Source organism: Hyperoodon ampullatus (assembly GCF_949752795.1).
Source record: "Hyperoodon ampullatus genome assembly, chromosome: 5".
NCBI classification, from domain to species: Eukaryota; Metazoa; Chordata; class Mammalia; order Artiodactyla; family Ziphiidae; genus Hyperoodon; species Hyperoodon ampullatus.
Genome location: NC_136918.1, coordinates 108,601,533 through 108,619,300, shown reverse-complemented (window position 1 = coordinate 108,619,300; position 17,768 = coordinate 108,601,533). Strand labels below are relative to the sequence as shown.

Genomic DNA, 17,768 nt, shown 5'->3' with positions numbered 1-17,768 from the left:
GCTAAGGTCATATATGAATTGAGGAAAATCTTTGATAACATGAATGAGTCTGTGGAAAGTATCCAACTCTTCTCTATCCAATAACTATTGATTTAAATCAAATATACTAATGACTTAAATTTTTACCCTGCCCCACAGAACAATAGGGTTTTGTACAGGAGCTCCATAAATATTTATGTGACAAAATTTCCTTGAATTCCTAATTTATGTAACTTGTAATTTAAAAACTATTCTTCTTTTAAAACATGTATTTCCATTAGTTTAGATTTGCAAAATGTTTATGTTAGGTAGTATATACAGTAAATGTCTTTTATATTGCAAAAAACATTACATTTTTCAGATGTGAAAAATGAATTAGTCCTGCATTGTAAATGGTGGCAAATTTTCTTGTTTGTTGTAATTTCAATGAATAGCTACAGTAAGCTTCCTTGGCAAAACTCAGAATAGCTCATTTGGCTCTGAATGCAAAAACTTCAGTTGGTGTGAAGAGACAAATACTGTATTAAGGAAATGAAATCACAATTTTAAGATTCTGAAAGACAAATACTGGTATCAAGAATTTTCCAGTAGGATGCCAAATATGCTTCAAAATTACTCATGATATAAAAAGGTTTTGCCATGCTAGCAAAAATGATTTAATTATATAATGAAAGTTAAACTTTTTAGAGCTAAATCAAAAGTTTGGAATTATTATAAGCTCAAAAGTAGTTAATTACATCACAAGACTATCAAAATATTAATGGGAAATTTGAGTGAATACAAGTATAATATCTTGTCAACAAAAGGTGAAAATGTTATTGTTCTCTTTGGCCCATCCCTGTAGTCTGGAGACTGTGTTAAAAATTATCTTGACAAAATTATATGATAGCACATACAGACAAAGTTTCCAAGCAGTCAAAGGAAAACACACCTGACAAATTCATTGTAAGAACTAGAATAAGTTAGGAGAAGACAAAATTTGTGATGACCAGCGTCATGTTTTTCAAACAATAAAGGGCTTTATTGTGAAAAACAGATGAGTCTCATTCCAAAAGATGATTGTTGGGCAAATAAGGCAAAACAACATTATCTAAAGAAGATTGTAGAAATTAGATTTGTTCTTCAAATGAAAAGACCATTCTAGGTATCATGAATTCCCAATCTATGGAGGGGATAAAGAAGAGTTTGGAATCAGTTAATTGTTTGTAGAAGAAATGATTCAGATATTGGTTTAAAGTAGATGAACTTAAATGTCCCTTCTTACACACTGAAGTTCTCTATGTAAAACTTTTTATAAATATGTCTTTACCATCTGGAATGGCTGCCACCCTCATGTTTAATTGGGACAGCCAATCAAATTCCAAGGTCTCTTTTCAGATGGAAATGTTTTTAGTAAATTGAATTTCTTATTTTAACAGAACAGATTCCTGTAGTCCTCATGATTGCAATAAACCTTCTGTGATATTTCTTCTGTTAAAGAGCTAAGTAATTTCAAGATGCTTATCTAATTATCACACTAATCATCTACTGTAAGAAGAGTATAGTTTAATTTGTTGTTGTCAGTATTTCCTGAGAACCTATTATGTATAAGGCAGCTATAACAAAGATTATCTGAGTTAAGAACAGTGCCATAAAGGTACAAGAAGAAAAAAAATAAAGAAAAAGGAAGAATGAAAAAAAAGAAACAAAGCTTATCTCATCAGAAAATGAAGAAAAGCTTCATGAGGGGATGACAAGGGAGATAATATTTAAAATAAGTATGAGAGATGGAAATTATTTGAATTTGCTGAGACAGAGGAAAAATCCAAGTATAGGAAACAGCTGGAGGAATTGGAAAGGAGGAAAATATAAAGCACATAGTAAGTTGGGACTTCAATAAACTGAGAAACAACTCTGGAGATGTGATTGGAGGATCTCAGATGTGGCTTTGTTAAGGCTTAGACATTTTGTACTTAATTCCACAGGCAAGAAGGAATGATTAAGGGCTTTAAGTAGATGTGCCATAGGATTACCCTTAGAAAGGTTAATTTTATGAATTACGTGACATGGATTAAAAGGGGGGAAAGCCTGTCTTCAGAATAACCAGTTATGAGCTTACTAAAATTATCTAAGAATTTTGAAAAGGTGGTGCTAGTTGGAAAAGAGAAATGTCTTTTTTGTTCTTAAGTCATGTTTGGAAACCCTGGAATGCTCTTGGTTAGAAAAGATGCCACCAGAAGAGCTCTTGTAACCATTTTGGCCACCAGATGTATAGAAACGGACTTTATCTTTTGAAGGATGTGCAGATACTCTTGGTGATAAATGACACCTGATTGGAAACACTACTTAAAAACATAAAACACTTGCTTCTCTTTGTGATGCTTGATGTGATTGAGTAAATAGCCCCAAGTCTATATTGATCTTGAGAAATAAATATTTATTAAATGTTTGAGAGTCTTCACTGGCGTGAAAAAATGATTATGACCACCACTGCAAGTGGTGGATGTGGGCCCATAAATAGAATAGTTAATGTACTTAATATCAAGTGCTGAAAGGGTTTTCATTTTGTCCCTCGTGCATTGAAAGTGTTTTAAACTATAGCATTTGATGGGTCCTGTCACTGTGCGTCTGCCATGACCCCACGGGTCCATCATTCTGTTCATCTCTTTCAGTTCATTCTTACTTATAATAATGAATTAAAAGGCAAGCAGAGCCATCCAAGGTTTGGATAAATAAGAAAGAACCACGTAGACTTAAAACTGAGAGTTCAATTGACTGTTCATAGAACTGTTTAAAAACCAGTATGACAACATGTTTTAGGGCTTAATCACAGCATATGGATCAAGGACACAAAACTATTCACGTGGCATGCTTGTTATTCTAAAGCAGTCCTTGGAAACTTTCCTTTCCAAGTCATGAAAAATCTGTTTTCAGACATATCATCAAGTTAATAAAATGAAATTGCATGCATGCCTTACTTTACTCCCATCATCATCCACATTATTAGGAAGTGAGTGTCATCATCAAGTAGGATTTATTAAAAGCTCACATGCACAAAGTGCTTTCATTTTAAATTCAAGTGAGGATTCTCTTACATATTTTATATGCAAATTTTGAAAGTATGTCTATTCTTGAGTTTTTATGACAGTTTTTAGAGTCTGATGTAATTTCTGAATTATTTGCTCCTTATAATTGGGTGTCCATTGTAACAAACTAGCCAAACTTCTTCCATTGCAGACAGCTGCTTGTCTTCTACTAGCTTTTTTTTCTATTTAAAAAATAATTTTAGGGCTTCCCTGGTGGCACAGTGGTTGAGAGTCCGCCTGCCCATGCAGGGGACACGGGTTCGTGCCTGGGTCCTGGAAGATCCCATATGCCGCGGAGCGGCTAGGCCCGTGAGCCATGGCCGCTGAGCCTGCACGTCCAGAGACTGTGCTCCGCAATGGGAGAGGCCACAGCAGAGAGGGGCCCGTGTACCACAAATAAAATAAAATAAATAAAATAAATAATTTTAATAGGTGTTACAGTTAATGACACTACAGGATAGTGTGATATGTTTCTGTTACCTGCTAGTCAAAGTGAGATCCATGGACCACATTTTGAGTAGCATTGGCATCACCTGGAAGCTTATTAAGATGCAGCATCTCAGTCCCTAGCCCAGAGCTACTGAATCTGAAGCTTCATGTTAATTAGATCCCCATGTGATTCATACACCCTGTTGTCCTGTAAGGTTTGAGAAACACCACTATATTTAGTTTGCACTGTAAACTAGTTTGAAATCAAATTATCATAGTCAAGTTTTGTAACAAGAAATAAGTTGGGTGCTCTTCTCTGTGAATATAAAATATAACCGTACAAGCATGGTGAACATTATGTTTTTATTTATAAGATTGCTGAACCACTCAGGTGAAAGTTATTATACAAATTAATTATTCCTTAAGTGATAGTTCCTGAGTGTAAGTCTAGCACTTTCTCATCCTAATATCCACTGACACTTTCACCTTTGCAAGGCAATTTTTTAAGTGGTGTCATCTGTTAAAGAAATGCAGTATTCATTCGTCACAAATGAGAGTGGACGGTGTGGGGCAGGCTAAAGAGCACAGGATGGAAGGTGAGAAGAAATGGTTTATAATTTTAACTCTGTTTTGTGTTAGTGATGTTCTGTAAGGCAAATGAAACACTTCAGAGTCTCAGTTTCCTCGTATTTAAAATGAGGAGGAAAGTTTGAACGAGAATGTATCTAATGTTCTCAATTATAAAATTTTAAAAATAATACTCACAGTAAGAGTTTTTATTCATGTCTAATTATAAGCACACATTGAAATCTTGATATTACCAGGGTTTCATGGATATTAATAGGCAAGGGAGTTAAGGTTAAAGATAACGAGTTTTGGGTTCAGACACGCCTGCCATTTACAGAAAGTTGTTTGGCTCTAAGCAATTTATTTTTCATACTTAATATCTCTATGGTGCTGTTGTGAGAATTAAATGAGAGAATATATGTACTGTATCCCCTATATAGTGCCTTATACATAAAGGTCATTAGTAATTGGCTCTTATAATTACTTTTAATCTTCTATAACTAAATAGTGAAATAGAACAAGTGTATTTATTGATAATGCTTTGGAGGACATTACATTTAGATATGAATGCCCACTGTTCTTCATAACATTGGTATCTACATTATATAAAGGGTTACTAATTTTAAAATGTTTTCACATCCTTGAGGATAATCCAACAGAAAATCAAATATGCCTCTAATCACAAGAGTTTGTAAACTGAATATATTCATCTGATAATGTTCTTGATCCTAGAATAGCTATTTATGGTTCTAAGTTATTTGATATTATCAGTTGACTTCTGGTGGCTGCTGAGGGAAAGGCATAAATAAAACGGATAGATCTGTGGTTTGAAATAATGACTGCTCAGTATAATCACCTGTGATGGTTTTAAAAATACCCATGCTCAAGCCATATCTGCAGAGTTTCAGAATAAATTGGTCTGGGATAATTTTCGGGCATCAGGTTTTTAAAAGCTTTTATGTAATTCTAATATGCGACTACATTTAAGACTCTGGAGCAGATAAGCTCTTGAATTCATTGTTGGCAAATGCTATAAATGAACAGAATATATTGACAGATTTCTTAAACATGAAATTCAAGCCCTGCCAACAACTTATATGTGGGTATACTTATTATGCACAAACATGCTCACCCATCAAATTTAAGGCAATACTTGGTAAAATCCAAACAACATTTTCAGTGAAAAAGAAAAACCTCTAAACAACAGCAGGAAAAGTTATTTAAGGATAATTATTAATTAGAAACTCACCACTTTTTGAAATGATTTGTTGTTTTAGGATCTTCCTATTGGTTTATGTATCATTACAGTTCTTCATTTAAAAAAAGCTTTATGCCATTTTCAATCTTACACAAATTTAGGATATGCATCATGACAGTCATAAAAAGTATTAATTAAAAGATTATATTAGGATATTCTAATATTATAAATATTTTCTTTAGTTACTATTTAAATATAGAATCATATTTGCGGTTTGGATTTTTTCTTGATTGTTGACACATCTTACAATGTTTATAACTGCTCAGACTTAAATATTCAAAGTTGAGCAGGATACAGTTGCTTATTTACAAATAAGCAAGACAGAAAATGTACCATAGTTTGATCAAAAGAAAAGCTAGAATAAAACCGTTTTAATATTGTATATTGTGGCCACTGGTGCCTTCTAATAACAAAGAATAAAATCAACTCCTCTATTGCATGATTCACATCTTGTTTCTACAAGACTGATGATTAGCAGGTGTCCTCAATGTGGATCTTTTCAGTACAGTTTTTCTTAGTATATTTGAATTTTCTCCAGAAGTTTTTGTATTTTGTTAATAGTATTTTTACTGGAGGATTTTTCTTCCAAAGTAGATATTAGGCATTTTTCAAAAGCCTTCTGACTCTTAAGATTTAGATTGACTCAGTCTTAAATTGGTGCAGTAAATGATTCTCATAGAATCTTTGAATGTAATTATCATATTCTGTCTTTGTGTATCTCTCTTTCTATCTCTCCTGTGTGGGTATGTGTGCAATGCACATGTGTGTAAACTTCGTAAAGAGTAATTATTTGGTTGTAAATTTTATGAAGTGCAAAATGGTTTGTTCAGGTGATTGAACTATAAATCTATTACAGATTTAGCAGAAGAAAAAATAAAGGTAGTTACATAAAAAGAGAATCTTCCTAGACCAACGTGAAGTGAAAAAAAAAAGGGGCATTAATATATATGTGCACATGTGACTGTATGAGCGTACAGAGATATGTGGATGTATGTATACACACACATATGTGAATCTACTCATAAATGCATATACGCACCCAATTTTGAGATCTTTTGATATGTCCATATTAATGAAGGTTTTTGTTGTTAAAATGGTTTTAAAATTAATATCCTTGTTTCCATCTTATATGTATAGTTAGAATTTTATTCCATTCTTAAATTTTATTAACTTGAATTTTTATATAATATTTAAAGGTAACTATCAAAAACAATTAAAACAACTGCATTTTTGTAAATTCTTTTGGATTCATCTTCAAAGATAAATGGGTTGAGGATATAGAGAACAATTTATTTTTTGTCATTTTTTCCCTTAAATACTGTAATTCATTGATAAAGTATGATAAGAGATTAAGGAGTGGACAAAATAAATCAAATAATAGCTCTATTTGATGACAGATAGAATCATGTGTTTCAGCTCTTATTTTAGATAGGCTGATTATCATCCACAGAAAATAAATTATGAACCCATAAATATATACTTAAAAGGAGAGCCTGGGATAAAAGTCAGTTCTTTGCCTTCATATTTAACTAAGATACTTTAATTTCAGTAACTCTCTATTCCAGTCTTTCTGATTTCCTGTGTCACACTCCCAGAGATCCAGATTCAATGTGCATGATACATTTTTGTACTCCTCAGGCTTTTATTGGTGCCAAAAAATAAATATTGGTTTTATTCCTGCTTAAAACATCCTGAAATATGTCCTAATCATAAAAATTAAGAATAAATTTGCTTTGGAGTTATCTTGTGGTAATGAAAGTATTTTGTTTAAAAGCATTTATTTTAAACCTTATATGTTTTTATCCAAATCATTAATCAAAAGTAGCCACCATTTTTGTAATTCCTATTTGCTGAAATTTTAAACCAGAGATACAAGTCCCAGCCTTTATGTGATAGCCAACAATGTTCATTTTTATTTAATACTGGAATCTCTTTTCATAATGTAAGAATATTTTTAAGAAAAGTAATTCTAAAATTGTAAGTTAAACAAAGGATTATTTAATTTTATTATTTGAAAAATATCTATTAAAATACCTCTTAGGAAAAATAATTTTATCATAATAAATAATAAGTTTGTGAGTGAAGAGAACATCAAATTAAACATGAAATACAATGGAAGTTCCACTACATCCTGAACAATACAAGTGTGCTATTGCTGCTATCATTCAACTTTTTTTTTTTTGGACACTCTAATTAATGCATGAATACAATAAAATATATAAAAGTTTTAACTATTAAAAAGGGAAAGAAAAAGTTTTCATCATTTGCAGATGATATAGCCTCAAAGTTCCAAGAGAATCAATGAACAAACTATTACAATTAATAAGAGAATCTATCAAGGTGGATGGATTCAAGAGCAACATCCTCAAATCAATACTGTTACTTTGTATCAATAACAACCAGTTAAAACATAATAGAAAAATAGTCCCATCCAAAATAGCAATACATGAGAATATGTCTAACAAGAAATGCACAAAAAGTTACTGAGCTAAGAATAGTTACTGAAGAACTATTCATCTGTAACAATGATAACAAAGAATCACTATTAAAAATGATAGATTCTTGTTCTCAAAATGTTGCTTTAAAAATTAATATTTCTGGGCTTCCCTGGTGGCACAGTGGTTGAGAGTCTGCCTGCTGATGCAGGGGACACGGGTTCATGCCCCGGTCTGGGAAGATCCCACATGCCACAGAGCGACTGGGCTCATGAGCCATGGCCGCTAAGCCTGCACGTCCGGGGTCTGTGCTCTGCAATGGGAGAGGCCACAACAGTGAGAGACCCGCTTACTACAAAAAACAAAACAACAACAACAAAAAAACAATATTTCTAAGTTAAATTATACTTCCCCACTGAATTTCATAGCAGTATTAGAGACGTATTTTCGACCCTTGAACAACAGGGTTTGAACTGAGCTGGTCCATCTGTAAGCGGATTTTTTTTTCAATAGTAAATGCCACAGTTCTGCATTATCCCATCCCTGGGGATGTTTTAATCTGCAGATACCAAGCAGATATGGAGGAACTGCCCACATGGAGGCACGACTCTAAATTATTGGAGCATTTCTGCCTGCACAGAAGATTGCCCCAAGCCACAAGTTGGCAAGGATTCTCTGTAATTTCTACCAGAAACTACACCACTTCAGCATAGTATGTACTCTTAAAGTTCCTCTTTTAATGAAAAAAAAATATTACCATAAATAAGAGATTAAAATGCTCATTTCTAGTCATGGACCATGCAAGGGAGGCCATTTTATAAAGAGTTATCCTCAGCATTACAATCCATGTCAGAGATGCATATAAATAGTCTGCATGTACCTCAAATAATATATATTATACCAGAACCTCATAGTAATGATACCACTGGCAATAGTAGATGCACAGTCAATATCTGATTATTTAAATAAAGATGGGATGTAGTTTATATATTTCTTAAAAAATGGTTCATTTGTCATTAAAGACAAAGCAGTACAGACATCTCACCAAGTTTAGATTATTCCTACCTGGTTTATTTCCTTTAGGTCTATTCAAGGATATATCTGGATAGCAGTAGCTCATAGCTTGTGAAAAAGTCATGGTTGATGGTCATGGACAAGCTAACTGAATATGAAGGAGAATTTTAATTATTATCACTAGGGAGGGCTTCATCTACTACTTTATTCTTCCAGTCCAAATACCTCCTACATCTCAGGCACTTTGATGAAGTTGTGAAAAATATAAAGCACAAATAGAATACAGGATACAATACCATTTATTTGTATTTGGTATTCAAATGAAGTAGGTTTTTTGTTGTTATATTTTTTGATTGCTTGTTTGTTGATTTTCTTTACTTTTTATTGATTTGCTTAGCTGCATAGTTTCTTCACTTCAGAATCTAACAGTACAAGTGACAGCAATACTGTTAAAAATATTTTGGTAGAATTTTTTTTTTCCTAAGAACACACTATAAGAACAAAAACAACCACCTTTCGAGGAGTAGAGTAGAAAATTCCAGTCCATTACTAAGAGCTTACACACACACACACACACACATACACACATACACGCATGCATGCATGTAGGCAGATCCAGACCCATACTCCCAACACACAACTTGTTTCCAAACTTATAGTCTGTTACTGTTTTAACTAAATCCTAATTTTTTCAAAGTACTGTAAAATAAATATTGTACAATCAACACTATGTTTTAATATTTTATCTTTAATTTGGGGGAGAAAGAGCTCAAAAATACTACTTTTGGTAGAGCATTGCAGACCTAAGCAAATCAAACAAACAAAAAAATACATAAATTAAAAACAGTTTGACAATTTCCCATAATCCTTTTTTGCCATTATTTAATATCACCAGCAATTAAACATGTGTTTTAAAAATTATTTCTGTATGTATTCTTTTTTTTTTTTTCCCTTTGGTCAAGATTTATTTCAAGGTCTGAAAACACTGACTAATTGAAAATGGCCCTACTGCAATTTCTTATAATACATAAATACTTTATATATAAAACTTAAAAAAATGTAGACACTATTAACTAACTCCTAAACCACACACTAGGCTTTTCAAAAGCAATAGTTATTTAACAAAATGTAAGGTGACAATATCAAAGAATTTTCACACTTAATGAGGACACAATCAGTCGCAAGCTGCTCAAACACAAATCTTTTTTACACTTTCCATGTTTGTTTTTAACTTTGTTTCACAGAACCACTGAGGCTTCTTTCAAGTATAGGATTCCTAACATTAAATTACATTTTCTAAGTATTTCTTTAAAGAAGAAATGAAAAAAACACATACTACACTGTTTGCCATAAATTCATACACCAAAGTCAAAACAATCCAACTGAATTTATTCCTGCTTCCCCCTTCTCCAACATTAGCTTTAGATGTTCTTCTAAATGTTATATAAACAGTTTTGTTAAAATCAGTTCTCATTTATGCAGATTAGGGGAAAATGGTTTTATAATGAGTTATCTTTAAAATTATCTTCTAGATAGCACTCTTTAGCCTTAAATTACATTGTTCACACACAACTACAACAGTCTGCATTTGCTCAGGAACATACAGTCACATTAAAAACAAATAACTTTGTATTTCATAGTTTAGTTGGCTCTTAAATAGTTTCCCTAGGGGGGAGAACAAGTATTTTGTGTTGTTTAAGAAACTGGTATATATAAATGAAATGCTAAGTGTTCGTTTAAACTTTGAGGAAACCTACAGATGAACATTTGGGTGTTTTTTCTAAAATGCAAGAGATATGCACTTAATCACTGTTCATATAGTGAAGCGATGGGATGGCAGATACAGACACAGATGAAACTCTACATTTTGTAAATGTAAAGTTGGATATTCTAAATGGAAGAACTGAAACTGACAATTGTTTACAGGAAACAAAGGTTAAGAAAAATGTTGAAGAATATCTACTCTTAAAAAGAGAGAAGTGTTATACAACACAAAAATGAGAACTAGAGATTGAAAAACACTCATTTTACTGTTTTAAAAGAAAAACAAAAAAATAATAGGGAGAGAGTCTAGACCAATTAGAACTGAGGCAGCTGTAACAAAAATGGAACACAGTACAATGATTTGAGCCCTTAAAGGAAATGACTAACTAAAATGAAATTTCATAAGTCTTCATGTCTGTAATAATCTATAAATGCACAAAATATCAAAATTACAAAGTCTGGATTTTTCCCCTTAGGTTTGTAATAAACTGTCAAACCTCTGCTTAATATAGTTATTTTTATGAGCCTTCTGATTAGCAGAGCATGCTATACAGGTACATGCATGCTAGGATTTTACCATGAGAATTAATAGTTCTCATCTCAAACCAGTGACTTGCCTGTTACCCATATTTATATATATTTCATTTCCATTATAAAACACTTAAGACCTTTCTATGGTATATTTTAATCAACATATTACATAAAAAAGAATCTTGATTTTTAAAATGAACATTTTTAGTACTGTAACATGATGGGTTTAATTGAACAGTTGGAACATATTATGGTAACTACATTGTACTCTTTAATTCACAGCTGTAGGAAAATGTTTGATTTTCAAAACATAACCAAGATGAGACTGTAGAGTTATGAGCAGTAAAATATTAGAAAACAGTGAATGAATAAATAAGATGCTTTTCCTTCAGTGGCCATTCATTATTTTGCTTTTAGGAACCCGGAAGAAATTGTCTTCTTTGAGTTTCAAATGTTCTGGTAAATCTAGTAGTTTCTTAGCTTCCTCAATATCACCTTGAATGGCTGAAATAAGTGACTCTAAAGAATCAAAGTTCTTTTCTGGTCTGAGGTAGCCGACAATGGCCACGTTGAGAATTTCCCCATAGAAGTCCTCTTTGAAAGTATGCATGATATGAGTTTCCATGGACTTTTTTGTATTCTTGTAGTATGGGTTCCATCCTATGCTCACCACCATCTTATGGACGTCTCCACTTCCAACACTGGCCCAAACATAATATATGCCAGTGGATACATCAGCTGGAAGATTATCTACTACTTGTTCAGGAAAGTTAGCTGTAGGGATGCCCAGCTGCTTGGAGCCGCGACCGAAGCCCCACACCACCTGGCCGCGGCAGAAGTACGGCAGGTGCCTCATGACGCCGTCCGCTCGGGGTGCGGGCTGTGGTCCAGTACGCGCGTCCGGCGGAGCCGCCGTCGAGGCGGTGCCCGGACGCCCCGGACCAGCCGGGGGACGCGGACGGGAGCTCCGCAGGCCGGCCGGCCGGGCGAGCGCACAGGCGTATAACTGGCCGAGCGGCGCGGACGACACGCCACGGCGAGACGCTCACGCCACTGACCGAACAGCTCTGTATGTATTCTTATCCTAAGTGACTTTAAATAAATAGGAAATATTCCATTTAAAATAAAGGGAAAATGCTTAATCAATAAAAACCAAATAATAATTTGAAATTGTCATTTAGGTTTTAAGTAATTTTTATTTTCATTTAAAAGTTCTTAATTATTTAAAAAGCTCATGAAGAGTGATTTAATAGGATAATAAATTATGAATTATTATAAAGGATACAAATGCACTAATTTAATATTTGAAGCTTTGAAAATATATAAATATGACATTCTCTTATTTTTCTTTCAGTTTTTGAATACTGAACTCAAAACTTTAGGTTAAATGTGACAACTGTGGGAGATTTCTATAACATGAAAATTCAGAAAATTCTCATCCCCAATGGCAATTATACTTGTATTCATTGTGGAATTATTTTAAAATTAAATCTCAACCTACAACTAATATCAGAAGTAGAAGTTATTTAAATATATATTCATTTTTGCGCTAATTTGGTTTACTGTTGGACTGTTGGTTACTATAGACTATATTGATTTAAATTGAAGCTTCATTTAGGAATTGAAGTTTCTAAAAACTCAACTTTTTAAATCTTCTGATAAGTGAATAAATCAGAGGAGTTTGAAGAAGTAATACAGTATTCAGGAACCTCTTGGTAATGTGATTTAAACTCCAAATATATTTACAAGCATAAACTATAATTAACTTTAATATTGCACTACTAAATAATGTTCAATTTTCTAATGTAACTTTGATATTAATCAAAATTCAAACTTTAAATTTTCTTACATACCTCCTAAAGTAAAGCTAACTTACCTCTGAGTCATAGAAACATATTATATTTCTGTCAAACTACAGTAAGTTTTTGATGGAAATTTAATCTTCTTGATTAATAATTTAAATGATTTTCTAAATGTCTTGATTTAAGTCAAATTCACTGTAACTGGGGATATATGTTTTCCAAATTTAATCTCTGGTGACCCAAAGAAACAAAATCAAAGAAAAGGTTTTAGTGTGATAATCAGCATTGGAGCATATTTTAGAATTATAGAGCTAATGCCATGTACTAAATAGTCAAAGGCACATATGAGATGAAAAAGTCTTACTGACTACTCAACTTGTGTATTTTCAAACACCCAAGTATTTGGATCATATACCAAGATAAGGTTATGACATTTGAATCAGGTTAGAATGAAAGAAAAGAGAACTAATAGTGGTACAAACTTTCAGTGGGCTCTCTTATTTTAGTTGGCTTTAAAAAGAAATTAATCAGGTGCCTTTGGGACAAAGGGAATTGTATTTGAAGTGGACTATTTTATTAATATTTTGAAATGGAATAAAGATTTTTTTTAACTAGTCAATTATCTGAAAATGAGAACAGGAGTTCCACCTTGACAAGCAGAATATCTTAAAATAAATACTGGGGGTGTATTAAAACTCATTAGAAAATGCATGGAAAAAATTTCCTGTTTCACTTGACAGCTCACTCTAACACATTAGCAGCTTTCTCCTGGGTGTTGGAATTAATTCTGCCACAAATACATTTAGTACATTTCAGGTCCCCTCCCCAGAAGTTTTCTACACTTCATTCTTCAAGTTATTGATGCTTTTCTATGTCTTGTGCTATGTAGAGAAATAGCTATTGAAGGAAAACTGATTACTTTGGATAGTTGACATAATCTGTTCAATTGTTTTTGGTAAGGTTGCTTCTTTTCCCCAAGGAATTCTCAGAGAGTTTCTTTGCCTTTACTAACCTTGCTCCAGGAAGCAAATTTGTATCAATTGTTATGCATTCTGTTTCCTGTATGAGATAGAGTTGGACTAATATTGCTGCTGTCATTCATTCTCCAAAGAGTACCTTGTTTCATACCAGTAAGATTTAAGATTTTGAGATATTCTTTGAAGAAGAATGTTGGAAGAGTACATGTTCTAAAATGGACCGTTTACATGATTCTGACATAGGTACTCTTTCTCTTTTTGTTTGTTTTTGCCCAAGAATGAACAAATGATCTACTTTTCCTTTGTTGTGATAATCTATTCTTTTCCTTGATAGGATTATTTTTATTTTTGGACTTATGGTTTAATGAAGATAAATGGAATCTTATACAAAATAATAAGACTTTCAGATATTTTACCCTGAGCTATAATTTGTATTTGGTAAATAGTGCTATACATATTTTCATGGGGTTTGTGATCATAGCCACCATTTTTCTTAATCTTGCCTCTTTTTTTTATTTTGGTCTCACTTTGTTCACGAAGAGGAAGGCTATTGTTCTTTGAGAACAACGGACAGCCTCCTACCTAAGGAAACGTTAGAGAAATGATAATTTTTAGGGAGTGTTTAGGAACTGTGGCAATAACATATGTTCGATTGCTCATTGCTCAGACTAGACCCTTTCATTATATAGTTGTATTCCTCTCTTTTCCAGGTTGACTTGTTGAATAATAGATGAGGACTACTCTCCTAGCCAGGTGGAATACAAGTTCCACTGGTTTAATTAAGATTATTTTATCAGAGTTTAATAGGCAGTATACACATTTTCTCTTTACCAGTATGCCTGATGCATTGTGTTTCACTAGCTGGGTTTGTTTTCAAAATACTACTTACATATCACATTATCTATAGTCCATAATGAAAAGGAGATTAGGAAACTTATTTTTTATAGACATGAAGCTTTAAAATATATTTATTTATTATACAACAATAATTTTTTATAGATAATACTAATTTTCCTTTAATTTGCAAATTAGCAAACCTTTATCATGGAAATAAATAGTACAATGATGGTTGTAATCTGAAATAATTTTATCTGATGCTTCTTTTTGAATAATTTTAATTTGGGGATTTTAAATATATTTCATACAGACCTAATGAATGGAATCCAGTTGAAACTATATTTTATATCTTAAAATTACTATAATTTTAATCTATAGTTAGACTACTTCATTTCAAAATATGACAGAATTCATCTAAGCTGCCTTTTATTTTTGAAATACTCATTGTTTTTTTTTCTTAAGAAATTCAATTACTGTAATTTTCAATAAAGTGAGAAGTAAATAAAATGTATGTGAGCTATCTTTCTACACAAGGTGTTGTGACATGCTTAGGGACTATTACCAAGTGTCCCCCTCAGATGTGTGTGTATGTGTGTGTGAATGTGTTTATTTTTCTTTTGTTTGGGGAGTGGAGTGGAGGGAGGAGAGTTGGTTCAGGTCAGCAAACTCCCAAAGGAAAACATTGTAAAAGCTCAAAGAAGTAAAATATTTTTTCCTACCTACTGTTTTTAGAATATACTTTAGAGAATCATTGTCATGGTTAGATATTGAGCAAGGCTTCAACTGTAAAGTTTTCCTGGCAACTTTAACAATGGAAAAATTGCTTTGGGAACATCTGTTTATACATTGATTCCCTCCCTAAAGAAAACAAAGCTAATCTTCATCACTTTTTCTATCCATCAGTCAACCTATCCCACCATACATCCATCTATCGTCTCTACAACCAAGGGTCAGGAAATGCACACTTATGAGCTGAAAGAACTCGGAGAGGACAGCAGTAGCAGGACTGTACTCCAGACACAAAAAGCTGGAACTTTGTAAGGGACAGGATCAGTCCATATTGCTTGGAGAGCCCCATTCATTAAATTAGATTACAAGGTTGAAATTTAAACTGTGAAACACAAAGTTGGGCTTAGAACACTGAAGAAATAAGCAATAATCCCAATTGCCTATTTAGTCAGAAAACACATTGAGAATATTGCTCACCAATAGTTCCTCTGGCATTATGTGATCTAACTTAGTCCTGTCTACAATCTTCCACACAATCTCTGATGTAATGGAAGCTCAGGAACCATTTGTACAAGAATTCAGAGTAAAGTGATTTCCTAATCACGAATATTCAAAATAGAACATCTACAAGATTCAGGATACATGCTTCAATTAAGTTTTGTTTTCGTAAGTAACATTTGTTGAAAGTTCTCGTCATCTGGAGACTTTAACTTAACCACATTATTTTCTGAGGATTGTCCTATGTTAATGAATTAGTCACTTTCATGTGAGCTAGACTCAAACCAGTGATTCGGAGTAATAGAATCTTTGTCTCATCAATCTCATGAACCATTTAGTCCCCATTTCTAGAACAGTTTTAAGTCTATTTCTAAATGCATATTCTATGTTTATATTATGCCAATCAAATATGCTCTCAAAGGAAAGCTGAGTGAATGGCTCAATTATGCCCATTGATGCCTTTCCCCTCAATTTCAGGACCAGTGCTTCTGAATTACTGTGGGCAAAACTTGGATGATCCCCATGGGGAAGAATAATGGAGGAGAGAAATAAAAAGATAGGAGACAATAGATTTAGAATTCAGTGTTTTAGCTTGAATCTTTGTTCCCTTGACTGTTATGGAGTTATATTCATTTGTGATTTGCCTACAATTTTAGGACATTGTATTTTATTTGTTCATTTTTTTTTAAAATTCCTCTCTGCCAAAAATTCACATTTTTGCCAAAGAAGTACACAGATACTTTTGCATAATGTATATGTATAATTATAAATATGTGATATTGTGAATTCACTCAAATTTTGTGTAATGAAGTCAGGACCCTCTTTTAAGCACAAGTTAAACATGGATTTTTTAAAACTTGTTTTAAGCTTTCCTAGCAAGCCCCAACGTTTCCTTTGATGATAATTTTTTGGCAAGAATTGGAAAATCAGTCCTGAATTAGAATATTTGCTTTTATTTTTTATCTTCACTATTTGTAATTTGCTCTCTATTTACTACCTATAAATATCAATTATTCCAAAGAAATGGCTATCAATCATACCTAGGATGAATTACAGCTCTGTGAAATGTAGGAGTAAAAACGATACTAATGTGTAAGCTACATATCATTTTTCTTAATGACATAACCATTAGTACCATTTAATTTTTTTGAGTATGAGTGTATCTGAATAAACTTATGTGATTATCCTAAACTTCATTATGGTTGCTATAACCTGGGCTGTATTGCTTTTGCTAGGACTTGGGTTTTTACCATCACCTTTTTTGGGGGGCAAGTTTAGTAATTTCATTCTCCTCTGATAATAGTATTCTAATGCAATCATATGTTAGCCATTGTTTTCTGTTTAATTTCAAAATTATTGATTTTGCATTTTGGATAAGCAGAGTTTTTTTTTAAGTATTTTATTGTACATAAATGATAAGAGCGTGTTAAATACTGACATTTTACTATATTTTTCATTATGCACCCTATCTGATTTTATCTACTGGCACTCTTCTTTTCTTTCCCCAGCTAAGCAGTGCCCTTTATCTCAAAATATGGAGATAGTGTGGACTAAAATCATTGATTTTTCAACATATGCCCAAATGTTTGAATGTGAAATGTGAGCAAACTAGAGAAAATTCATGTGAATTTCTCTTTTATTCATTTAACACAAATTTCCAAAATATGCAACATCGCTGTACTTCATAAAAATTTATTTTTATGGAAAGACTAGATTCCATTTCTCTAGGTTATCTAGGGAAAATGGGAAAATTAGTTTCATCTGTTAACTTTTAAACACTTCAACTCAAGGAAAAATAAATTCTAGATTACCTTTTTAAAGTTTTCAGTTTTCAAATTAAATTTTATTTCTGTACAAGTAGGAAACAGTCTTTTTCACTATAA

At 32.6% G+C, this 17,768-nt stretch overlaps 2 protein-coding genes across 8 annotated transcripts in view; one reads left to right on the top strand and one right to left on the bottom strand.

Moving 5' to 3' along the window:
* The window catches only part of CADM2 (cell adhesion molecule 2), a gene marked incomplete at both ends in the record, with an annotated part of 1,071,386 nt that overhangs the window by 90,550 nt on the left and 963,068 nt on the right, over positions 1 to 17,768 (top strand). The gene's annotated exons all lie outside the window — the stretch shown is intronic.
* Positions 11,431 to 11,898, bottom strand: LOC307053899 (riboflavin kinase-like; the record flags this gene model as incomplete). The annotated part of the gene is made up of 1 exon (XM_079705360.1): positions 11,431 to 11,898. One exon carries the CDS (start codon positions 11,896 to 11,898, stop codon positions 11,431 to 11,433), a length of 468 nt encoding a protein of 155 aa, XP_079561486.1.